Below are 20,883 nucleotides of genomic sequence, written 5' to 3'. Positions count from 1 at the left end.
CGTTAACTTTAAAACGAGCTTTAATTTGTTTGTTTTCCTTAAGTGCATTTATCAATGTAAACAGAGCATGTTAAGAAATTTCAGGGGAGAGCAGACTATTGCTGGTATGTTGGTTTTAATTCCAAAAAGAAGAAACTACAACGCCAATGGCTTGGACTGACAGCAGCTTGGGGCGGGGCGGGGGCGGGGGGGTGGCGGAGAGTGGGGGGGAAGGATAAGAAACAAATAAAGGCTCCCTGGTGACGCCTCTCCGACCTGGCTACCTGGTCCAATTGCAGTCTCTACAGGAGGGCAGAGCTGTCACAACAGAACCTGGTGACGGCAGCTAAAAACCAACTCCGACTGCTATGCGGCCAGCCTGTCGCCTTGGGCCTCGGCCAGCGCCGAGCGCGGCCTCACGCTCTTGGCCACGTCCGGCCAGAGGTGCGCACGGGCTCCCAAGCACCTGGGTCTGCCGCTGGAAATCAAAGATGGAATCACTTCATGGCACTACAGATCTGGAAAAATAAAAAATCTCAGCTAGAAAGAACGTCCAGTTTGGAGACAGCAGGAGGGAAGAGGACGCGGGGGGTGGGGGGCGGGGGGGCTGCCCGGGGGCCCAGAGGCAGACAGATGCCCCAATCACAGGTGGACCGTGTGTGGTTGGTTGCGTCTTCGGGGTCACGCGTGGCGTCCCCTCGGTGCTCAGGCGGGGAATGCCGAGAGAGGCCCACGGAGCCGGCCGAGGCTGGGCTGCAGACCAGCACCTGGCTGTGAAACAGGAAGCGCTCCCCCCACGCTTCTTTCCTCAGGATTTCCGTAATTTGTGCTTCCCTTTGGTCTGGCTTGACAGTTAAGAAGAGAAAGGGGGGGGCGGGAAGAGAATGGTTTTTGTCACTTGTCCAAAACTGACAGAAGAGGAGAAGGCAGGCGTCAGATGTGCTGGCTGGACGCTTTGTGGGCCCGGCATGCGTCGCCTCGCTCAGGGTGTGGGGGCCCGGCACTCCTGGAACCGTCGCTGGGCTCCGGGGCCTGGCTTCTGTGGTGGGGACGTGGACGGGCTTTCCGGTGGGGCTTCGGTTGTGCTGCAGGGAGGCCTGGAGACAGAGGCCCACCGTGCCGGCTGATGTTGGCGGCCACAGCTCCGCTCCAGCTTCCTGTCTGGTCACGTGGTGAGAGGGCCCGTTCCGCAGACCAGAAAAATAGCAAATCCTTAACTCATTCCATCTCCAAAGTTGAAAAAAGATCAGACAGTTACTAAAATCAACAATTTCTCAACTGTGTCTGGTGGCCATGGGCCCGGTGGCCGCGGCACGGCAGGGAGTGTTGGGGGGGGAGGGCCCCCGGCCGAGCGAGGGGCTCGCTCAGGGCAGGCACAGTCAGCTCGGCTGAGCGAGGCTCAGAGTAAGGCAGTGCTCCTCACAGAAGAACACATCGGAAAAAGCTGCTTCTCTTCTGCTGGTCTGGGGTGATTTTGACTCCCTGGCTGCTCCCTTGGGGACTGTTGCCTTCCTGAAATTGCAAAGGGTTTTGCAAGGTCATGGCTGGGGATCAGCACTATGTCTCTTAACCAACCGGCCCACCGACCAATGAACCAACCACCCACCCGTCTGCCAGGATCTGGATGGTCCATCCACCCACCCGTCCCCTCCCATTTGTCAAACCTCTGCCACCTTCCAACCATCCATTCATCCAACTGTCCCTTCCAACTCGCTTTTTACAAACCCCAGATCTGCTACGTTTCCCCCCCTTTCCAACCACTCATTCTGTCAGTCTTTCAGTCGCCTGCCCGTCCCCCGTTCCATTCATCTCCTCGACAACTTTCCCACCATTTGTTGACCCATCTCATTCTCCTTTCCCTACGTCCGTCCCTCTATCCATCTATCCGTCTGTGCTCAGCCCCTCCCGGCGAGGCAGCCCAGGGGCAGTGGAAAGACTGCCTCCTGGGATTGAGGGGAGGCTGGGCTCAAGGTCGCAACGCCACTCACACAGGACTCCCCGTAACTGTGTGCCAAGGCTCGGACCCACCTCTCCCCTTGTCCACCTTCTGCCCCGCAGCTGGTGGCATAAGCCCTAATCTCTGATCTCGTCTGCTCAGTCCATACTGACACCCATCCACCTCCCCCAGGTTTCTGAGGAGTGGCCTAAATGCGTCACTTGAAGCCTCTGCGAGCTGGCCCCTGCCTACCCTAGGAACTCAGACCCTGCTTTCTGCCGTTCTACTGTTTGCGTGCTTTGGTCTCCTTTTGACTAGTTTCTTCTCGCCTTTGTGCTCTTAGGTAAAACCTGAAGTTTTATTCAGGCAACTACCAAACGCTTATGTGGTGCTAGGCGCTTTTGTGGGCGCTGGGCAGGCAGGGGTGAACAGGACAAAAGGTCCCGCTGGGGGCAGACAAATCGCACAGGTAATCAAATGAGCGGCGCTTTCCACTGCAGCGAGTAATGGGACAAAACAGGTGAAGGGTGGAGAAGCGTTTCGATGGCGATGTCTGAGCGGAGACCTCTCGGAAGCGCGGCCAGGGATGGTCCAGGGGCCGTGGTCAGCGGAATAACTGCCCCCCGAGATGTCCACGCCCTCGTCCCTGGAACCTGCACAGACGGTACCTGACGTGGTGGCAGAGACTCTGCAGACGCGATTGAGGAGGGGTGGGGAGAGCGGCCTGGATCACCCAGGTGGGCCCCATCTAACCCTGTGACTCCTTAAAAGCAGAGAAACTTTCCAGCCGTGGTCGAGGACGAGCGGGACGAAGGAAGCAGGAAGCAGGGTCAGGGAGGTGCTGGGTGGCTGGCTCGGAAGACGGAGGAAGGGCTCACAAGGCAAGGAATGTGGTGGCTTCTAGAAGCTGGACAAGGCAAGGCGGCGGGTCCTCCCTGTGGGGAGGGCACCCCTGCTGACACCTTGGTCTCAGTCCAGCGAGACCCGTTTCAGACTTGTGACCTCCAGAACCGTCATGCTCGTGTGTCGTTGACGCTACGAAGCTTATTCTGGGAATGCATTCCAGCAGCCTTAGGACATGGATGTGCGAGGGGGGCGCCCACTGGGCCACTCCTGCCAAGCCGGACCGCCACTTTCCCCGGTGGAGAGGAAAGTCTAAAGGAACGTGGGGCATGTGAGGACAAAAAAAGGCCTGCAGTGGACGGCAGGGAAGCGGCAGGGTGACAAGGTGGAGAGGGTGGCAGCGGCCCGGACGGGTTGTGGGGACGCAGTGTGTGCTCAGCGGCGAGGAGCGCTGGGTTGAGCGGAGCAGGAGAGCACCAGCGGTCCGGGAGGAGGGTGCTGGCGGGGCCCGGCTTCCCCTGATGCTCTAGGAGGGGAGGCAGGGGTGGGCAGAACTGGCCGTCTGAGTACCACAGATACGAACTTGCAACTAGCACATAGACAGTTCTGGAGATCTGATGCACGGCACAGCGATTACAGTCAAAGTTGCTTAAGAGACCAGATCTGAATTGTTCTCAACGCAAAAGAGAAACGATAAGCACGCGAGTATGTGAGATAATAGAGGTATCAGCTCCCAACGTCTTAAAACCAATGTCCTGTAAGCCTCAAATTTACACAACGTTCAACGTCAGTGGCATTTCGATTAAAAAGACAGATAGGAAGCCGTGGAGGCTGCAACTCTGCATGTGAACAAAGGTGACAGGGAATGAGAAGGCGTTTAACCGTGAAGAGAGGTCGCAAGGAGTGTGGCTGCACATCCGTGTTTCACAGTCTGGGCCTTGGAAGGACACGGCACATTCTAGGGGCAGTCGACAGGCCGATGCCGAAAGCACAGGCTACGGAAAAAGTGAGTGTGATGCTTAGTGTCACCGCCAGGGGGCGAGTGTCAGAAGGATCCTCTAGAATCAAACTCCGGCTGAAGAGAAACAAAATTACAGGAACACTGCACGCCGTCGTCGGGCCGTGCGTCTGCTTGCGTGGACACGGTCCTGTTTTGGCTAAAGGGCTGCCACTAAATGGATGCCATCCCTTATGACTGAATTCGCAGCATCTTAGAATTCCGGAGGCATGTTTTCAGTCAGACGTGACCTACCCGAGTGGCATTTTGTGTCATGTGCGCACTCGCGGGTGACCAGGCGTAATGCAGGCCAACGAATAGCTCACTTCGTGCCCTTGAATCAGACAGCGAGGGGTGTCACCTGGCCAGGAAACGGGGGCCACTGGAATGGAGGGCTCCGGGCCAAGACTCCCAGCAGTGTTTAGGGGCTGAACACGCCCAACGTAAACTCGAGTGTGTAGATGTGACCAAAGAAAGTGGTAGTTGTAGAGAGTGGGGACCATGAAACAAAAAGGCCAGAAAACAGACAAAAGGGCGGATGTGGAGGGATCCAGGTGGGACCTCTCAGAGGCCCCAGGGCCCTGGCACCCACTGAAGGCCACAGAACTGTCACAGCCAGCAGAACTTGGGGTGGACTCATCAAGACAGAAAGCTGGTGGCTGTCAGCCCTGCGGGGGGGGGGGGGGGGGCGGGGGGGCCCTCTCCCCCCCAGGGGGGGGGGGCGGACTGGGGCTCTGGGCCTGCCTGGGGCTTTTCTGCAGGAGGCTCTCTCTCCTCACACGTGCCATCTCCCAGGTAGGACGGCAAGGGCCGCGTGTCCCCTGCTGGCCCATGAACTTAGTAGGGAGCACCTGTCACGGAGCAGCTCCGGGCCCCAGAGCAGCGTGTCCCGTTGTGGATGCCCAAACCACTCCTGCTAACTCCTGCCCCTTTCCCAGAGATGCTCGACTGGGTCTAGCTGGGCCCCGAAGAGCAGGATCTGCCCGGGGAGGCATCACAGCACTGAGGCCAAGGGTGGCTGGCTCCAACAGGGATCCATGCAAGGATTCAGAAAGCACATACACTCACCAGTTTTTTGTCCATTTTTGCTTTGATGTCTCTGGCGAGAGTGAAAAATGCCTGTGGAATAAGGATGTTGTCAGGGCCGCGGGAGGAGGAAGCGGGTAGGGACCTGCTGGTGCTGGGCCACTCCCGTGTAGGAGAAGTGGCGGGACAGTGGGGTGGGCAGGCGAGCAGCGTCAGGGTGGCTTCCCGGGTGGGGTCTCACCTGTCCAGCCCCATCTCCTGCCACCACTGGGTCACTCCTGCCAAGCTGGACCGCCACCTCCCCTGAGCCAATGACCTGGGACATGGGGTCACCCTTGACTGGACACAGAGGAAACTGAGGTTCAGAGGGGTCGAGTGACTTGTCTGAAGGCACCCAGTGCCTAACTGACAGAGCCAGAAGGATCTGGGAGGAGGGCCCAGTTTTCCACCCCCGACTCCTGTGCTCTGTCCACTTTTGCCCCCACCTCTGACGGTCAGGTCAGGGGCCAGGCAGAGAGAAAAACAAGCCATTCTTAGCCAAACACACTTCGCGTGGGGTCCCTGCCAGCAGGGAGGCCTGGGAGGGCCAGTGCCAGGTAAAGGTTTGCCTCCCCATGCTTGACGAGGCTCGAGCTGGCCCCTCTTGGTAGGGAGGCAGAGTCTCAACGAACGCCCACGTGACGTGGAATATTCTGTTGTGAAGGCTGGTTTCGGTGCTAGGGAAGACCAAAGTGGTGGGCCTAAGGGTCTGGGGGACAGTGAAGGTCTCCCTGTGAGGGGCCACTTGGGCTGGGCCCTGAGGGGAAAGGGGGTGCAAGGAGGGTGTGGCACGGGTGGCCTGGGATGGAAAGTTGTGGGCAAGGCCCAAGCTGTGGGTGGCACACACCGCCTGGGGCTGGTGAGGGAGGGCCTTCTGTGCCAGGCGTATTGGGCTGAGGTTGGGAGCAACATGGAAGGTGCATTTTGGAAAGACCACTGGGGCAGTGGGATGGAGGTTGGCAGATCAGCTCCACGGAGAAGAGCGGGTGGCCCGGGCCAAAGCTCAGTCATCTGGGCTTGCTGACCAGGGCCTGTCTGTGAGGGTGGCAGGGCCGAGGGCACACATGTGGAGCTGGGCCTGGGCACCTGTCAGCTGGGACTCTCTGAGGCCGTTTCTCCATTGGTAAAACGGCGCCTGCTCCCCAGGGCTGCCCAAGAACCACTGAGGTAACAGCCTAGGTGCCCAGCCAGGGCCTGCACCTGCTGACGTCAGAACATGGCAAGTCCCTCAAGGGGCCTGGCACACTGCCTAGAAAGTGCCGCGCGGCCAGCCGGATGAGGGACCGACCTTAGGCAGCCCAGGGCCTGAGGTCGGTCCCCCTGGTAGAGCCTCCCTAGAGGGTGCAGCCTGTCCCTCAGCCCGGAGGGCCCAGGACTCACGTTCTCCACGTTGATGTTGGCCTTTGCACTGGTCTCCATGAACTTGATTCCATAGTCCAGGGCGAGCTGTGTGGAAGGGAGATACACACGTGCATGTTAGCCACTAGGTACCCCTGAACCCCACAAACCCTGAGCCAGGGGCAATGCAGGGGCAGGAGTTGGGGGGGGGTCTCAGGCCATGGATCTGACTTCCTGGGCTGCTCCCTCAAGTCCCCAGTGGAGAGCAGGCGGTGAACATCCCTGGCAGGAGGGTGGAGGGGGCGTGGCTCAAACCACGGCTCTCTCCTCTGCTTCCTGTGGGTCCCACAGGTTCCAACCGGATGCCTTAAGGAAGCACACAGAGCACATCTCAGAAGCCGCTGCGTGTGCAGTCTTTAGACGGAAGCCCAGCGGAGGGAGTGCCTTCCACTCTCCCTTTATCCTGAGTCCCAGACCCCCTCAGTCTTGTACAAGCCAGGCTGGCCGGTTATTGTATGCTTGTAGAGACTGTGAGAGAGTCTCCCCCAAAGCCCACTCGGCGAGTGAGCAATCGGAGACCCTCTGGGGCAGAACAGGCCTCCATGCAGAGAACCCTAAAACCCTGAGGTCCCTGTGCCACGAGGTGCCAGGCCCACGCCGGTGGCCATGCCCACCTTCTCTCCCCGTTCCTTGGACACTTGTCTCTTGTCGTTCACGTCACACTTGTTCCCGAGTATCATCTTTTCGACATCTGCAGAAGCATGCTGAAGGGGAGGGCAGACAGGTGGTGAGAGGTCAGAGGCCAACACACAGTCTGTCCCCCAAAATCCGCGTGGTGGGCCAAGACTGCTGACACACCCTTGTACAGGGGACGAGCTGAAGATCAGAGAGGCTGAGCGGCCTGTCCCACGTCACACAGCCAACACAAGAGCAGAGTCCAGGTTCTGGCTACTACTCTGACCGAGGACATGCTCTCCGGCTGCTGAGGACAGCTTCCCTACGGGCTGTGTCACCCAGGCCCCGAGGTCATCCCCGGGCTCCTGGCAGGGTCTGGCCTACGGAGGCAAGCGAGGCTGGGAGATTTACCCCCGCTCGCCTCCCTCCCTCCCTGCCTCTTCCGCTGGAGGCCCCAGCTGCTCTCCCAGGACCTTTCGCCCCACTCCAGCTTGCTCCGTTTGGACTCTGGAAGTGGGCAGCGCCTGGGGTGGCAATGGCCCCCCCACTGCAGCCAGCCCCGGGGTGTCCCCATCCCCTGGCGCCCCCCACAGCTGCCTCATGCTTGTAAAGGGCTCCTCCTCCAACCCTTTCTTGGGCTCCAGTGGAAGGTTCCACGCTTCCCGAAGGACGAGGGTACGGAAAGGGACCTCGTCGTGTAGCTCAGATCAGATCAGGTCTCGTGAAACACTGCTCCGCTCCCTAACTTCCTGTTAACTGCAAGACCCTCTCGCCCACTGGCCACAAACACTGAGTTTCCACAAGGACCAATGGGAGTGGTTCCTTGTCCTCAGCCCGGGCACGGCCTCCGGCCAGCAGACCATCAGGTCTCACAGTGGGCCTGTCAGGATGGCGGCCTGGAGCCACTGCTCACAGATGTCATCAGCCGTGCCGTGACCTTTGGCCGTGGCTTTATGGATGGGTGAAGTCCTCTCGCTGTACCTCAGACCCGAAGCCCCACCTGGTGAGTCACCGAGAGGCACAAGTGCTGTCGTCCAAGAAGGCTTTGTTGGGGTGAGCCTGTCTGGGGAGCCAGAAGGCGGGGACGCCAGCTTTGGGACAGGGAGGCGGGGCTAACTGCCTTCTTTTCCCTCCTGGGTTCAAGGTCTGCTTTCCCAGCCAGCTGCAGTCGAAGAGCTGCTGGCTTGAACTCATATGGCTCAAACTAGCTCACACCCCGCTCTGCTGAAACTCAGAGTACAATCTGAAACGCCTGTCTGCCAAATGCAAGGGTCATGCCTATCCTGGAACCTCCCGTTTCTAGAAAGCACCAAATGCTCACAGTGATCAAGAGCTCAGGTATCTCTTCTCTCATGGCTGAGACATTGCCCAAACCTGACAGCCCCGGTGGGGAAATTAATGGGCTCTCAGGGCCACCCTATGATGACACAAGGCCCATGTGTGGTCTGCAGGGTCAGCCGCCTGGGTTCCGGTCCCCATTCCGGGTACATCCCTGGCCATGAAGCTCTTGGCAAGTGACTTCTAGGGGTCTCTGTGCCTCAGTGAGCTCATCTCTTATCCGAGGAGCTCTGGGGTGGGGACCGAGGTGGGGACACGCATGAAGTTCCTCTGCACGTGAGGGGCGCAAGCCTTACCTCCTCAATATTCCGAATCCAGTTCCGGATGTTGTCAAAGGATTTCTCGTTGGTGATGTCATAGACCAGCATGATGCCCTGGGCGGGAAGGGAGACAAACGTGTGCTCTGGACAAGCTGCGAGCTGAGGGGGAGGCCCCAGCAAGGTGGGGTGGCCGAGACCCCAGCAAGACACCCCTCCTGCCAACTCCCTCCACTCCACCCCTGGGGCCCTTCCTTCTGCTGGACTCTAGGACCGGCTCCTCCCTGGTCGCCCAGGCTCTAGTCCTGCCCACCCCGCCACCAAGGTGACCCTTCACCCTGCAGACCAGACCCCACCACACTCGTGCTTGCAGACGAGCCTCGCGGGCTCCCCAGCACCAGCAGGGCACATGTGCCCATGGCCTGGCAGCTCTGGGCATCCCACCTGCCTCCCAGCCCCATGTTCCATGGCCCCAGGGCCCACAGTGCTCCCCTTCACTCAGCCCACCCTGCCTGAGTCTCCTCCGAGCACCTACTGCGCACCGCGTTCTATGGTAGGGTCTCGTTGAAGCCTCACAGCCCTCACAGGTGGGTCCAGCTGTCCCCACTCTGCAGACGAGGACCCAGAGGTGTGGGACGGCCAGGCCCGCCTCCCTTCCCATGAGAGAGTAAAGGGCGTAACTGGGGTCTGAACCCTGGATGGCCTGATCCTGACACTCTTGTGTGTTCCAATGACTCCACTCACGGGGCCAGCTTGGAGCGTGGGGCTGGGCGGCACTGAGGCCCCTAAGGGTCCGTTACCCACGTGTGAGCAGGTAGGAGACAGCGCAGGAGTCCCTAAAGAGCTGCAGAGTGAACCCACCTCCACCTGGGCCCGTGACCTTGCCGTCACTGCGAAGGACACGTGTCCCTGTTTGATACAGAGCAAACTGAGGCCCACAAAAGCGCCCTTAAAGATTCAAGCCCAGGAAAGACTGACCCTGAACAAGTTGGTCACACCAGCTCCCATTAGGAACCTCCCTGGGCCCTCATCAGCACCAAGTAATGCCGAGGGCCACCTTCCAGGTACAGGGCCCCAGCTGTCCTGGGCCGGCCTGGCTTACTCCATGTGCTCAGGCCACCCCCTCCCGACGGCCCGGCCCTGCATCCGAGACCGCTGGTGCCGGCCAAGACGTCCCTGAGGCTGCCCGAGTCTGCAGAGTGAGAACGTGGGCTGCGGGCACTGGGTGGAGAGCGGCGAGGACGTGTGATAGGACCTCAGGGACGGGACAGGAGAGCCCCTGCAATTCCGAAGCCCCGCCATGAACCCAAGGAGACACCCAGGGGCCTCGCAGCCTGCCACAACCGAGGCCCCGGCCAGGACCCCTCCGGAAGGCCATCTGGGGGCCCCCTTTGGGGAGACTGAACGGAGACCACCTGCAGGACAACCAGGAGCTTGTAGAGGCCGTGCTGTTGGCCACTCCCCAGCCAAGGCCAGCTCGAGTACGAGATCCCGGTGCGCAAACTCCCTAGGTCAAGCACCGCGGAGGCCTCTGGCCGTCGGGGCAAGAAACGCCACGAGGTCCTGAGAACTTTCCTCCCTTTTACCCAGGGACTGGCCCCTCGGGTGGCCCAGGGCTCTGGCCACCACCAGCAAGCTGACACCCCACGCTCCAGATTCCAAGGTCCCAGATATTCACCAACCGAGGGGTGGGGGCGGCGGGTGGAGCTATCAGGAGAGAGAAGTGCCGAGAAAACACAGGATCACCCTATTCCAGGTCCTCCGTGGAAACTCTCCTCGGGGCCCCAAGTGACCATGTTCCCAGCACCCACTGGGCACGGCTGCCCCTATCAGCTCGTAAGCTCCCAACGGGACAGCGGACACCCAATGTCCCCAAATTTGGGACCCAAGAGTCTAGTACCATGCAGGGAGAGGGCGATGGCTGCAGCGGGGGCAATGTTCTCTGAGCTACCCGGCAAGGTCACCCCTGGCCACACGTGGCTCTGCGGTGCCTAAAAAGTGCGACCAAGGGGCTGGATTTCTTACTTGCGTCAATTTACACTCAAAGAGCCACATGTGGTCGCTGGCTTTATATATGGGTTCTATAAGGCTGTATATAGATCCAATCTAGGACTGCAAGCCGCCAACACCCTGGCTCAGGCCAGCGTCATCAAGGGCTGGCTGAGGATGTGGGCCCTGGAGACAGCCAATCGGCACTGGCCCAGTCATTTCCTCTCTGCGTGAACTGAAGCAGGACATGGAACCGTGCTAGGCCTTAGGTCCCCTGTCAGTGAAACGTGGACAACCGTGGCACCCAAGCTCCGCTGTTAATGGCCAAGACCTGGGCCCAGCAGCTGGCACACGAAAGGCCTCAGAGAATGGGGGCCGTGGGGGGGCTATTTCAGCCCAGATGGGGAGGGGGCCTGCCTGAGGCCACACAGCAGAAGCTCCCCCAGGACCCCGGTTCCCCGAGGCCCCTGCCCCACCAGAGCACAGCCAGGTGGGAAGAAAATTAGCAAATAAATCTTAATGAGGAGTGCTAAGGTTGCAATGCACACGACTGAGTTTCTGTTATGTTTCAAAAGCTGTGTGGGATACTCTCAATGCCTCCATTCATTTCTGCCGTCCACCAGTATTTCCTGAATACCCACCACATACCCAGCGTGGTCCCAGGCACGGGGCATACGGCAGTGACCGAGCCGTGGCACTGCCCTCACAGAGCTTGTGGTCTTGCAGAGGAAACAGGCATGTATGCGGTCACATGATGGGGTGTGCACCAGGCGCCGGAAACGGGGCGATGGCCATCCGCCCTCGCGGCTGCCCGGAACGGAGTCCTGTTCTCTGTTCCACTTTCCAAGTAAGGAGATGCAGCTCAGAGGGTGGCCCAGGGTGCTGAGCCAGGGGCCAGGGCTCTACCTCCCGCTCCCAGACCCTGAGTGCTCCACTGTGTGCACACCTCACATGTGCTCGACCCACTCGGAGGGCAGGAACCCGGCCTATTCCGGGTCCTCCTCTGCATCTAGCTCAGGCCTGGCCTAGAGAAGGGGCTCCGTAAAAGCACCTGAGGGATGGGGAACAAGTCTTCCTGTGATAGCACCCTGCCTCTGGCCCGGGGGACCACACAACGGCCAACTGCCCGGAGCAAGCCAACTCCTGGATGATGTTCAAGTTTTCAGTAGCAAATTCCACAGAGACTGACACAGGCCACGTGAGCGCTCCTAAGTGTTGGGGCATGCTATCTCCAATTTCACTGACCTCACCTAGAAGAACCGGCTTCCTCTGTCTTCCCTCATTCCCAAAGAATTAACCGTCCTTAAACCCTGCATTGTCCCTGAAGCAGAAGAGGATGTATGTCGGGGTGGGGGCAGGGCACATAGCCTTTTCCTAAAACTAACCCGGGACCGAGGACCCCGGAGGAGCCCGAGCACGGACTCCCCAGAAGCATCCGGGTTCGGGCATTCACGAGAGTGATGTTCACGTGGACTTTAAAAAAAGAAACGAAAACCAGTCCATACCATTGCACCCCTGTAGTAGGCCGTTGTGATCGTCCGAAACCGTTCCTGACCAGCTGTGTCCCTAGAGGAGAAGAAGGGAGAGTGGTGACAGCAAACACGAATCGTCATCACCGTGGGAACAACGGGTACTCAGCCGGGATGGACGCGGGTCGTTTCCTAATTCACTGTCCGACTGTGGGACAGCACCTTTGTCCTCTACTCTTAGTGAGGAGGAAACGGTGACTCAGGGGTGTCAAAGACCTGCCCCGTAGGGCGTAAAGTCATTCCCTCCAATGACCCCTCTGCTGCACCTCTGTTTCCTGGGGATTCTTCCCAGAGTTTCCGGCTCACAGAAGAGCCGAGATCGGATGTCAGCTGTGAAAATCCAGGGCCATGCTGGCATGGAAGGGGCCGGTCACATGGCTGGAGGGGTGTACCTTCATGCTTGCTTGCTGTCTTGGCAGAAGCCAGGGAGCAAGTCTTCCCTCGCTGGTGCAGGGCGCCACCTGGGTGAGACACATCGTGCCCAGCCCAGCTCCTGGCACAGGGGGCATTCAGTGCTCGGTGTAAAGACGGCCTAACTGATTGGTGGCGGGGCCAGGGCAAGCCCCATGTCTTTTGTCTCTGGATTCGGGGTTCCTTTCGTGACCCTGCGAGGGTTCTGCATGGCTGGGCTGCACGGAGGCCCCTCAACCTGGGGCTCGGCTGGCTTTCCGACACCAACGGCAGGTGACGTTAGTGGTTAGGAACAGTCATTTCTATCCTCCACCACGGCCCTAGTCTAGAGAAGCGTTAAGAGAGTCACTGACCCCATCGAGACTGCTGAGAGCAGAAGTAGGAAGAGAGGAGAAGAGGAAAGTGAAACTTCTGCCAGCTGCCGCCGTGTCACCTTGGACTCCGGGCGCCGAGGCTGCTGGGGAGCCACGTGGTAAAGATGGAGATGCTTCTAGGGCTTGTAACTTATGAGGCAGCCAGAGACCAGAGACCAGAGACCAGAGACCAGAGACGGGCAGATTCCCAGCTGACGAGGCGTCAGGTCTCATCCAGATTTCCACTCTGGAGTCAGACCAGAGGCGAACACCACGGGAGCCGAGGGGGCGCCCTGGGCAGGCAGAGCGATGCTCACGCTCTGAGACTCGGGGGAGGGAGACAGGCTGCGGGGAAGGTGGCTTCGTGGCCCCCCTCACGGCACTCCCTCCCCCCACAGGTGCTCGCTAGGGCAGGGAGACTTCGCCACCCTCTCACATGTGACTTCTTTTTCATTTCGCTCAAGGCTCATACTTCCCCGTGGGTGATGTGGCTGCAGGGCGGGGACTCCCTTTCCATCTGACCATCTGAGCTCAGCCTTCCTGGCACTTCCGAGGGGCTACAGACCCCAGTCAGCGACAGGGACTCACAACCTCTCCGATTTCATGTATCACAAGAAGTCAGCCCCAGGTAAGCGGAATAGAAAACAGGTCTTGCCACTGGGCCTGGCCTCAGCTTATTTTTAGTTCTGGGATTTCAGGTCTGTGGGCTAAAGAAGTAAGGCTTGGGGGGCGCCTGGGTGGCGCAGTCGGTTAAGCGTCCGACTTCAGCCAGGTCACGATCTCGCGGCCCGTGAGTTCGAGCCCTGCGTCGGGCTCTGGGCTGATGGCTCAGAGCCTGGAGCCTGTTTCCGATTCTGTGTCTCCCTCTCTCTCTGCCCCTCCCCCGTTCATGCTCTGTCTCTCTCTGTCCCAAAAATAAATAAACGTTGAAAAAAAAAAAAATTTAAAAGAAGTAAGGCTTGGGCTTCCCCGGGGGTGGGGGAGAAAAGAGGAAATGATGTCTGGCCTTCTTCAGCGAGCTGATAGGGTCAAAAGGAAACACTGGGCTGGGGCATGGCGTTGTCCCAAAGCCTTCACCACCGCCCAGGCACAGAGGGTACGCTCCAAGTCCAATGGAAGCAGGCCACTCGGAAGCCCAGGCCCAGCGGTGCCCACATCGAAATGCTGAGCTAACCCGGACTGGCAGCTATGTCCCCAGAAGCTGCTGACAGACTCCAGGCCCCAGTAACCAGCAGAGCCCAGTCTCTGGGGTTTCGGAAGAACGCCTCACGCGTATGGCTAGGCACAAAGAGGTGGAGGCCATGGTCACAGGGAGGGGGAAAGAGAGAGAGGCACCAAGGCTTCTGGCTCAAAGCACTCCCTGGGTGAAGGGGCGGAGGACGCCAATGCCTCTTACCATATCTGTAGCTTAATTCTCTTGCCATCGAGCTCTATGGTCCTAATTTTAAAGTCAATTCCTGAAAGAAAAGGAAAGAAAAGGCACATCACGGTCAGCCCACTGCCCAAGCTGCATCTGAGGCAGCCGCTGCCAACCTGTTACGGAGCACCTGCCTGGTACTGGGGCACCTGGGATCTCAGAAGCTCCCACAACAAGTCTGGAGGCGCCTGGAGAGAACTTTCTCCTCTCCTGGAAGGGGAAGCTGAGGCTCAGAGGGCAGACCGAGCTGCCAGGAGTGAAGCCCCAGGTGGCACAGGCTGGCGGGCAAACCCAGGTCCTTCAGGCGACAAAGCCTTGTTCTGTCCCCTCTGCCCACCAGGCAGCCTCTCGGAGTCGGCCTCCACGGAATCTTTCGAGGGCCAGAGCCCCACGCCTCCCGCCACCTAGCACCAGGCCCTCCCAAACACACAGGGCATGGAGCCCCAGGATGCCCCCCAATACTGCTCTCACGAACCTCCAGCCTTCGCACACGCCGTTCCTTCTCTGCGGGTGGTCCCTATGCCGCCCACCTGTCGCCCTAACAAACTTTCTCCTTTCATTTTTTCAAGTTTATTTGCTTGCGAGAGAGAGAGAGAGAGAGAGAGAGAGAGCGTGCATGCACGCGTGCATGGGGGAGGGGCAGAGAGAGAGGGAAAGAATCCCAAGCAGGCTCCACACTGTCGGCACAGAGCCCAACGTGGGGCTCGATCCCACGAACCATGAGTTCGTGACCTGAGCCAAAAGCAAGAGTCGGACGCTCAACCTCTGAGCCTCCACCAGACCTGCTGGAAGGTCGCCTTCCAAGAAGCCTTCCTGACCCTGCCCTCCTCTTCCACTCGTCGGCTGTAGTCCCCTTTCCCCAAGACCAGGGTGACCTCTCAGCCTCCTACCCCCTCAGTCCCCTCCCCAGCTTTCCTGACCACATTCAACCACGTCACGAAGCTAACCTCTGTTCCAAACCTGCCAGCGTGTCCACCAACGGATGGGCAGATAAACAAAACGTGGCCCACCCGTACCACCACCCGGCCGTGGAAAGGAATGAGGGCCTGACACACGCCGCGACAGCCGAAAACACCTTCCGGATGCTTCCGCCACCCCCTCGGCCCCAGGATGAAGTGAGAACAGTTGAGCGTGTGCGCCAAGGTCCTGCCTCGCCTGGCCGCCGCGCGGCAAGCAGCTCCCACGACTGTTTCCTAAATATCCCGCGCGCAGTCTGGACTCAGGGCTCTCGTGCTTGCTCTTCCCTCTCTTGGAACGTCGCTTCCTTCCATGACTTCCTGGCTCCCCCGGCCCTTCACTCAGGCCTCTGTTCAAGTCACCTCCCCAGGTGAGCCTTCCTGACCATCCTCACTCTTCTCTCCCCTCGCTTCTTTTCCTTCTTCGGGTGCACACCCTTGACAGCGCATATTTGTGCATTTGCTCCACGGATCTTGGGGTGAAAGTTGCCCATGGAAAACAGCCCAACCCTGCCTTTACCTCCGCGAGTTTGTTCTACATCTTTGCCCTCGAAGCCTGGAGGCGGGAGCCTGGCTTGAGCCCTCAGAACTGATGACAGGATGTTAATTCCATCGCTGCCCACCTCGGGAGCTGTCCAGGGGACCACAGGGAGTATCAGTCTGCACCTGAAATGTGCCCACTGGGACAGAAGCCCCAGGAGAGCAGGGACTCAGACGTCTTACTCATGGCTGTGTCTCCGGTAACTCAGCATGGCAGAGGCCAGCTACGTATCTGCTAGAAACTGATCACCCAGTCCCCCCCACACACCTTGACTACAGGCCTTGTTACATTGGTTTCCCTCTGATCCATCCCAGTCATTTCTTCAGCCCCTGCAGCCATGCTGGCACACAGCAGGCGTTGGGGAAAGATAGCAGGGCGAAAGAAATAAAAGCCACAGGGTGCCGTGTGGTTTACGGAGCACGTTCACGTCTGCCATGTGTCTCCCTGAAGGTACGAGTGAATGGGGCCCCGAGGAAGCCGTGGGAGCTGAGCCAGGCTGTGAAGAACCAATTCTGAACTTGGGCGCCGGGCCAAGTTCACACCGCCAACGATCGATGCAGCTTTTGAGAACGGGCTCTGGCAAAACGAAAGCTGGGCAGGAAATGAACAGCCACTTAATCCCTGATCCATAAAGACAACCCAGAGGTGTACTCAGTGCCAGTAGAGAATCACCTTTACACATTCAGTTGCATTTCAGGACTAAGCGGCCCAGTGTTGTTCCTTCCTAAAACATCCCCTACCTCCTGTCCCAGGTCCACAGGGACAGGTGAAATCAAGATGCCCTGTTTAATCGGCAAAGCCCCACAGCATCACTCTGTCCTAACCTCTTCCTGCGTTTCATTAACACACCAGATTTAATTAGGAAGTGTTAAATTTTACAAGGCTAAGAATTATGAGGCCGTCACTTCAAGGTCAGGATGAATTAAATTTGCTCAGAAGACAGAGGCCTACTGGAAAACTACAAATGTAATCAGAATACTGAGGTGGGAGGGAAGGATTCTGGGTTTAAGTGCCACCTGTACCTCCCTAGACGACCTTGCCCAAGCCAAGTCTTTGTCTGGAAGTGGAGGCCGGCCTCCTCGGAGCCCTAAAGAGCTAGACTGGGTTTCCTGGACAAGAATGAGAAACCAACAGAAAGATCCAATCCCCAAACTGATCTCACTAGTGCTTGTGCTGACCAGGAAGTTTCCGACGCTGGGACACTGAGGTCTGGGTGAGAGCAAGCCACAGCCTGCCAGGACGTAACATCACTTCCTGATTCATGGAGATGCAAACGCTATCCCAAAGTTGGACCCTGGAGTGGTGGAGGGGGAGGAATCAGAAACATCTGGGTCCAGGGATGAGATGCTGTCACTGCAGAAGCCAGAAATTCTGCTTCCTCCAGGCCGCCTCCGGCCACGATAACAACCTCTTATTCGTTGTACATTTACGATCCTCAACCGTCCAGGGCACTGGTCAAGGCAGAGAGCATCACTCCTAAACTGAAGAAACAGGGCCCAGAGTCTAAGTGCTTGTTCAGGGTCGCCCAGCGGCTGGAAAGCTGGAATGACCATTTCCAGTCCAATTCTCTCAACTGTCAAGTGCAGCTCCTGGAGAGGGGCAGGAATGGAATGAGCCGCTCATGGTGGGGTTCAGGGAGATAAGGTTATTGGGCTCGAGTTACACAGGGGGTAAAGCAAAGCCTGGTTCCTAGGCTTTCCCCATTCAGAATCAACTCCTGGGCTTGCTGACTATTCTGGAACAAGGCTGCATAGCTCACAGGCCACTCCATTTGATTGGTGTTACTTCCAGGTCAAACGTTTTCACACGGGCAATGGCTGTTTTTGTGACATGGGGACAAGTCAGCTCCACTTTTGTGGATATCAGAACTGAGAAGCAACAAGCCAATTCTGTTCAACCACAACGTGGGCTGGCTTTGTGGGAAAGGCTGTTCTGCAAAGTGACAACTGGTGTCCCGGGCCTCAAGATAGGGAAGTCAGCACTGTCTGTGGCAGCGGCTGATTTTGGTTTCTCACTCAGGTTTTTATCTGGCATCTCCTTGGGGATGACAGGTCCCAGGGCAGGCAGCTGTCAGTCATCATTGCTATCACCTTCTAGTGGGATGGAAGGTCGGGCAGAGAAAGGCTCCAGACTCTTTCTTGCCATTCCTTCTAGAAGAAATTCACCCATGGGGGAAACAGGGTCAGGGAGAGGGGCTTAACCCCTGAACATTACAGAGGAAAGAGCAGGAGAGGGCTTGCCCTGGGGATGAGTGCTCCCATCCGATGGTCCAGTCTTGATTTTGGGCGTTAGACCCACACGGATTCAAATTCCATCCTTGCCACCTGCAGACTGTGTGACCTTGGGTGAGTCGCATGCCCCCCCGAGCCTCAAATTCCTCAGTGAGGCTCGTAACAGCACCTAACACAAAGGACTGGAGGGTGTAATAATGTACATAAAGGGGCTAGCGCACAGTACATGCTTAATAAGGTCAGATGTCAAAGGCCTCTTCCTACGGCCAACTCCCCAAGCCTGTTTCACTTCTGTAAGACGGCGACCCCAAAAGAACAGCTTCGAGGGCTGCTGTGTGGACGGCACGAGATGACCGGCGCCAAAACCCCAGCCCAAGACCTGTACTTACTGACGAGCAAGCTGAGAGTTGGGGCCTCAGTCTCCCCATCTGTAAAATGGGCCCTTGGTTCCTATCCCCTTCCCCATAGCCCGGGAACCCCCGAAAAGAGGTGGAAGCGGTTGCTCTTTTCCCCTCCGGTCCCCTCGACCCTCTCTAATCCCTGGATCCGTCCGGCCCAGCCGCTCCCTCAGCCCCAGCCCTTCAGGGGCGCGCCCGGCCCGGGCCTCCGGCGTCCCCGGCCGCTCCCCGGCCCCGCTACCTATGGTGGAGATGAAAGTTGAGTTGAACGCGTCCTCGGAGAAGCGGAACAGGACACAGGTCTTCCCCACCCCCGAGTCCCCGATCAGCAGCAGCTTGAACAGGTAATCGTAGGTCTTCGCCATATTACACTCTCTCCCCGACGGGAAGTGCGGCCAGCGCCTCGCCACTGGCCGCTGGTTCCGTCCATCAGCGCCGAGCCCGCCCCCTATTGGCTCCCGGCCCGCGGCGCGTCACCCAGGCCGCCACCCTCCCCCGCGCCCCTCCCGTCGCGTAGAGACGTGGGGAAGGGGAGAGCAAGGCGCGGTGCCGGAAGCGGGCCGAGCGCGCCGGTCATTGGTCGGCGCTAGGGACAGGGCGGGCTGCAATTGGCCAGCGGTGAAGAGTCCAGGGGCTTCGAATGAAGACCAGGGGGGCGGGGCATCGCGTGTCCCCGCCTTCTGCCCTCCCCCGACTTGGGGGCAGCCACGCCCCCGGGTGGGAGTGGCAGGGCGGGGAACGTCGCCAACGGCTCCGCGCGCCCGCAGTGGGGCGCGTGCGCATGCGGCCCGGGAGACCGTTGGGTGCCGGCAGAGGGCGCACGCGCGGCGGGTTCTCCGGTTCCCGCCCTCATGGCCCGCGCAGCCTCCGTAGGCTCCGGGAAGAGCGCGGGAAGGGAGTGCGCGGGTGGCGGTGTCGTCTGGAGGGCGCTGCGTCCATCCAGGGGGAACCGAAGAGGAAAGGAGAGTGGGGACGCTCGTCATCGTCGAAGCGAGGCCTCTTCGGGACGTCTTCCGGGGTCTCGGCGCCGGCCGGGGGGACTACTCCGCCGCCTGAGCGGCTTTACTGCCACCAGCCGTACCCGCGGGAACTCCTCGCTACGCGCCTTTGGACCTAATAAGGGACTGTCCAGACCACTGTCTGCCTGCAGTTCCCCCCCCCCCCCCGCCCCGACCCCCCGCCAAGCCTCAGCCGCCAGGGGAGCTAGGGTCGTGAGGATGCTAGGAACAGTCACAAGCGTTGTCCTTTGCCTGCCTGCCTGTTGTCGGCACGTACGAAAACGACACCGAAAGTCCTTAATACCCACCCTAACCCACTGGGGTCAGTAGTCTGATTCTGCCTTTTTATGCTGAGCAAACCGAGGCCAGAGCTTAAGGGACCCTCCCGGGCTCCAGAGTGGGAAGGTGGCTTTGAGCTGGGACACGCCAGCCTCGGAGGCCTGAGATCCGGGTGGTGTCCTGCTTGTCAGAGGTGGGCGTTGGGAAGGCGTCTAGACTCACATAAGGCTCCTGCCCAAGCCGGCCCTGGCCGCCCTTCCTGCCTCCCTCTAGGGCCAGCCCCGCTGATCTGGCTGCTGGGGGGCGGGGGAGAGCTTCAAGCAGAGCCGCTTTGGCGTCTGTAACGTTGGGCGCTACTGACCACCTTCCTGGGACTTGGACCCTTCTACTGGCTGGTTTCTTCGGCCGTGACGCCTCCCTTCCCTGCATGCTGCTGCTCAGATCCCATGGCAGTCTTTGGGGTTTCCGCATGCCCCTTAGGAGTTCCTCGCGGTTCTAGGTCTGTTCCGCCCTCTGGGTGATCTCCTTCAATACTGTGGCTGCTGAGATCTCCGCACAGGTGATTCTTGGAGGAATCCACATAGCCCGGCCATCCTTCTGTGTCCAGCTGCTCTGTGGACTTGGCAAAGGTACTTTGACAGGTCCACAACCGAACGTGTCAACTTCTACTCGGACTGGCGTGGCCTGAATTACCTTCCGAGTGAAACCGAAGCCCGCTCAGACACTTCTCTTTCACCCTCACATGTGGGTTCTAGTAGTTGTTGAATCTTGCTCTTCTCTGCACTGGTCTGGATTATTCTCCAATCCAGATTTCACTCTGTGGTATGTTTGTTCTAAAACACTTATCCACTACCCGTTGGTGGTCGGTTGGGATCAAGTCATTGCCATCTGGCCTTAACCTAGGTTATGCCTCGGTATGCCCTAGGTTCCGCATACACTTCATGGGATTGGGAAGCTCCCTGAGACATGAGATCAATTTAACAAACACTGACTACTTCTGTTGAATGCGAGACTCCAGATGGACTATAAAAGTATCTAGATTTTAAACTGCAGCCCCAGGGAGTGGGCAGGAGGGAGAGAAGGAACTTCAATCTAGCGATGGTAGGGCACCTAGGGAAGGGGAGGATACTTTATTCATTGACATTCCACTTCTGCCATCGAAACAAGCTCACAGCGTCCGCCAAATGTTGAACATGAAGGAAATGTTTTTAATTGCACTTGGTGAGCAAAAAATTGTCAGGGCGCCTGGGTGGCGCAGTCGGTTAAGCGTCTGACTTCAGCCAGGTCACGATCTCGCAGTCCGGGAGTTCGAGCCCCGCGTCAGGCTCTGGGCTGATGGCTCGGAGCCTGGAG

At 58.8% G+C, this 20,883-nt stretch overlaps 1 protein-coding gene across 1 annotated transcript; it reads right to left on the bottom strand.

Moving 5' to 3' along the window:
• Positions 1 to 2: 2 nt before the first annotated feature.
• On the bottom strand, positions 3 to 18,628 carry RAB8A (RAB8A, member RAS oncogene family). Its single transcript, XM_040444796.1, has 8 exons — positions 18,495 to 18,628; positions 14,107 to 14,167; positions 11,923 to 11,983; positions 8,468 to 8,545; positions 6,833 to 6,922; positions 6,201 to 6,266; positions 4,824 to 4,874; positions 3 to 1,491 (listed from the first exon to the last, which is right to left on the bottom strand). The coding sequence occupies exons 1-8, from the start codon at positions 18,616 to 18,618 to the stop codon at positions 1,399 to 1,401; spliced, it is 624 nt and encodes a 207-aa protein (XP_040300730.1). The 5' UTR covers positions 18,619 to 18,628; the 3' UTR covers positions 3 to 1,398.
• Positions 18,629 to 20,883: the final 2,255 nt, after the last annotated feature.

Source organism: Herpailurus yagouaroundi, unplaced genomic scaffold (genome assembly GCF_014898765.1).
Source record: "Herpailurus yagouaroundi ecotype Mexico unplaced genomic scaffold, PumYag 193, whole genome shotgun sequence".
NCBI classification, from domain to species: domain Eukaryota; kingdom Metazoa; phylum Chordata; class Mammalia; order Carnivora; family Felidae; genus Herpailurus; species Herpailurus yagouaroundi.
This window is presented reverse-complemented; position numbering and strand designations above follow the sequence as displayed.

What these genes read in the sequence shown, in the direction of transcription:
- RAB8A (XM_040444796.1), bottom strand. Translation starts at nt 18,618, where the DNA reads ATGGCGAAGACCTACGATTACCTGTTCAAGCTGCTGCTGATCGGGGAC. An exon ending in AGAATTAAGCTACAGATATG is followed by an intron (nt 11,984 to 14,106) that starts GTAAGAGGCATT and finishes CTTCTCCTCTAG; the next exon opens with GGACACAGCTGGTCAGGAAC. An exon ending in CAAAAATGGACAAAAAACTG is followed by an intron (nt 1,492 to 4,823) that starts GTGAGTGTATGT and finishes TTGCAATTTCAG; the next exon opens with GAAGGCAACAGTCCCCAAGG.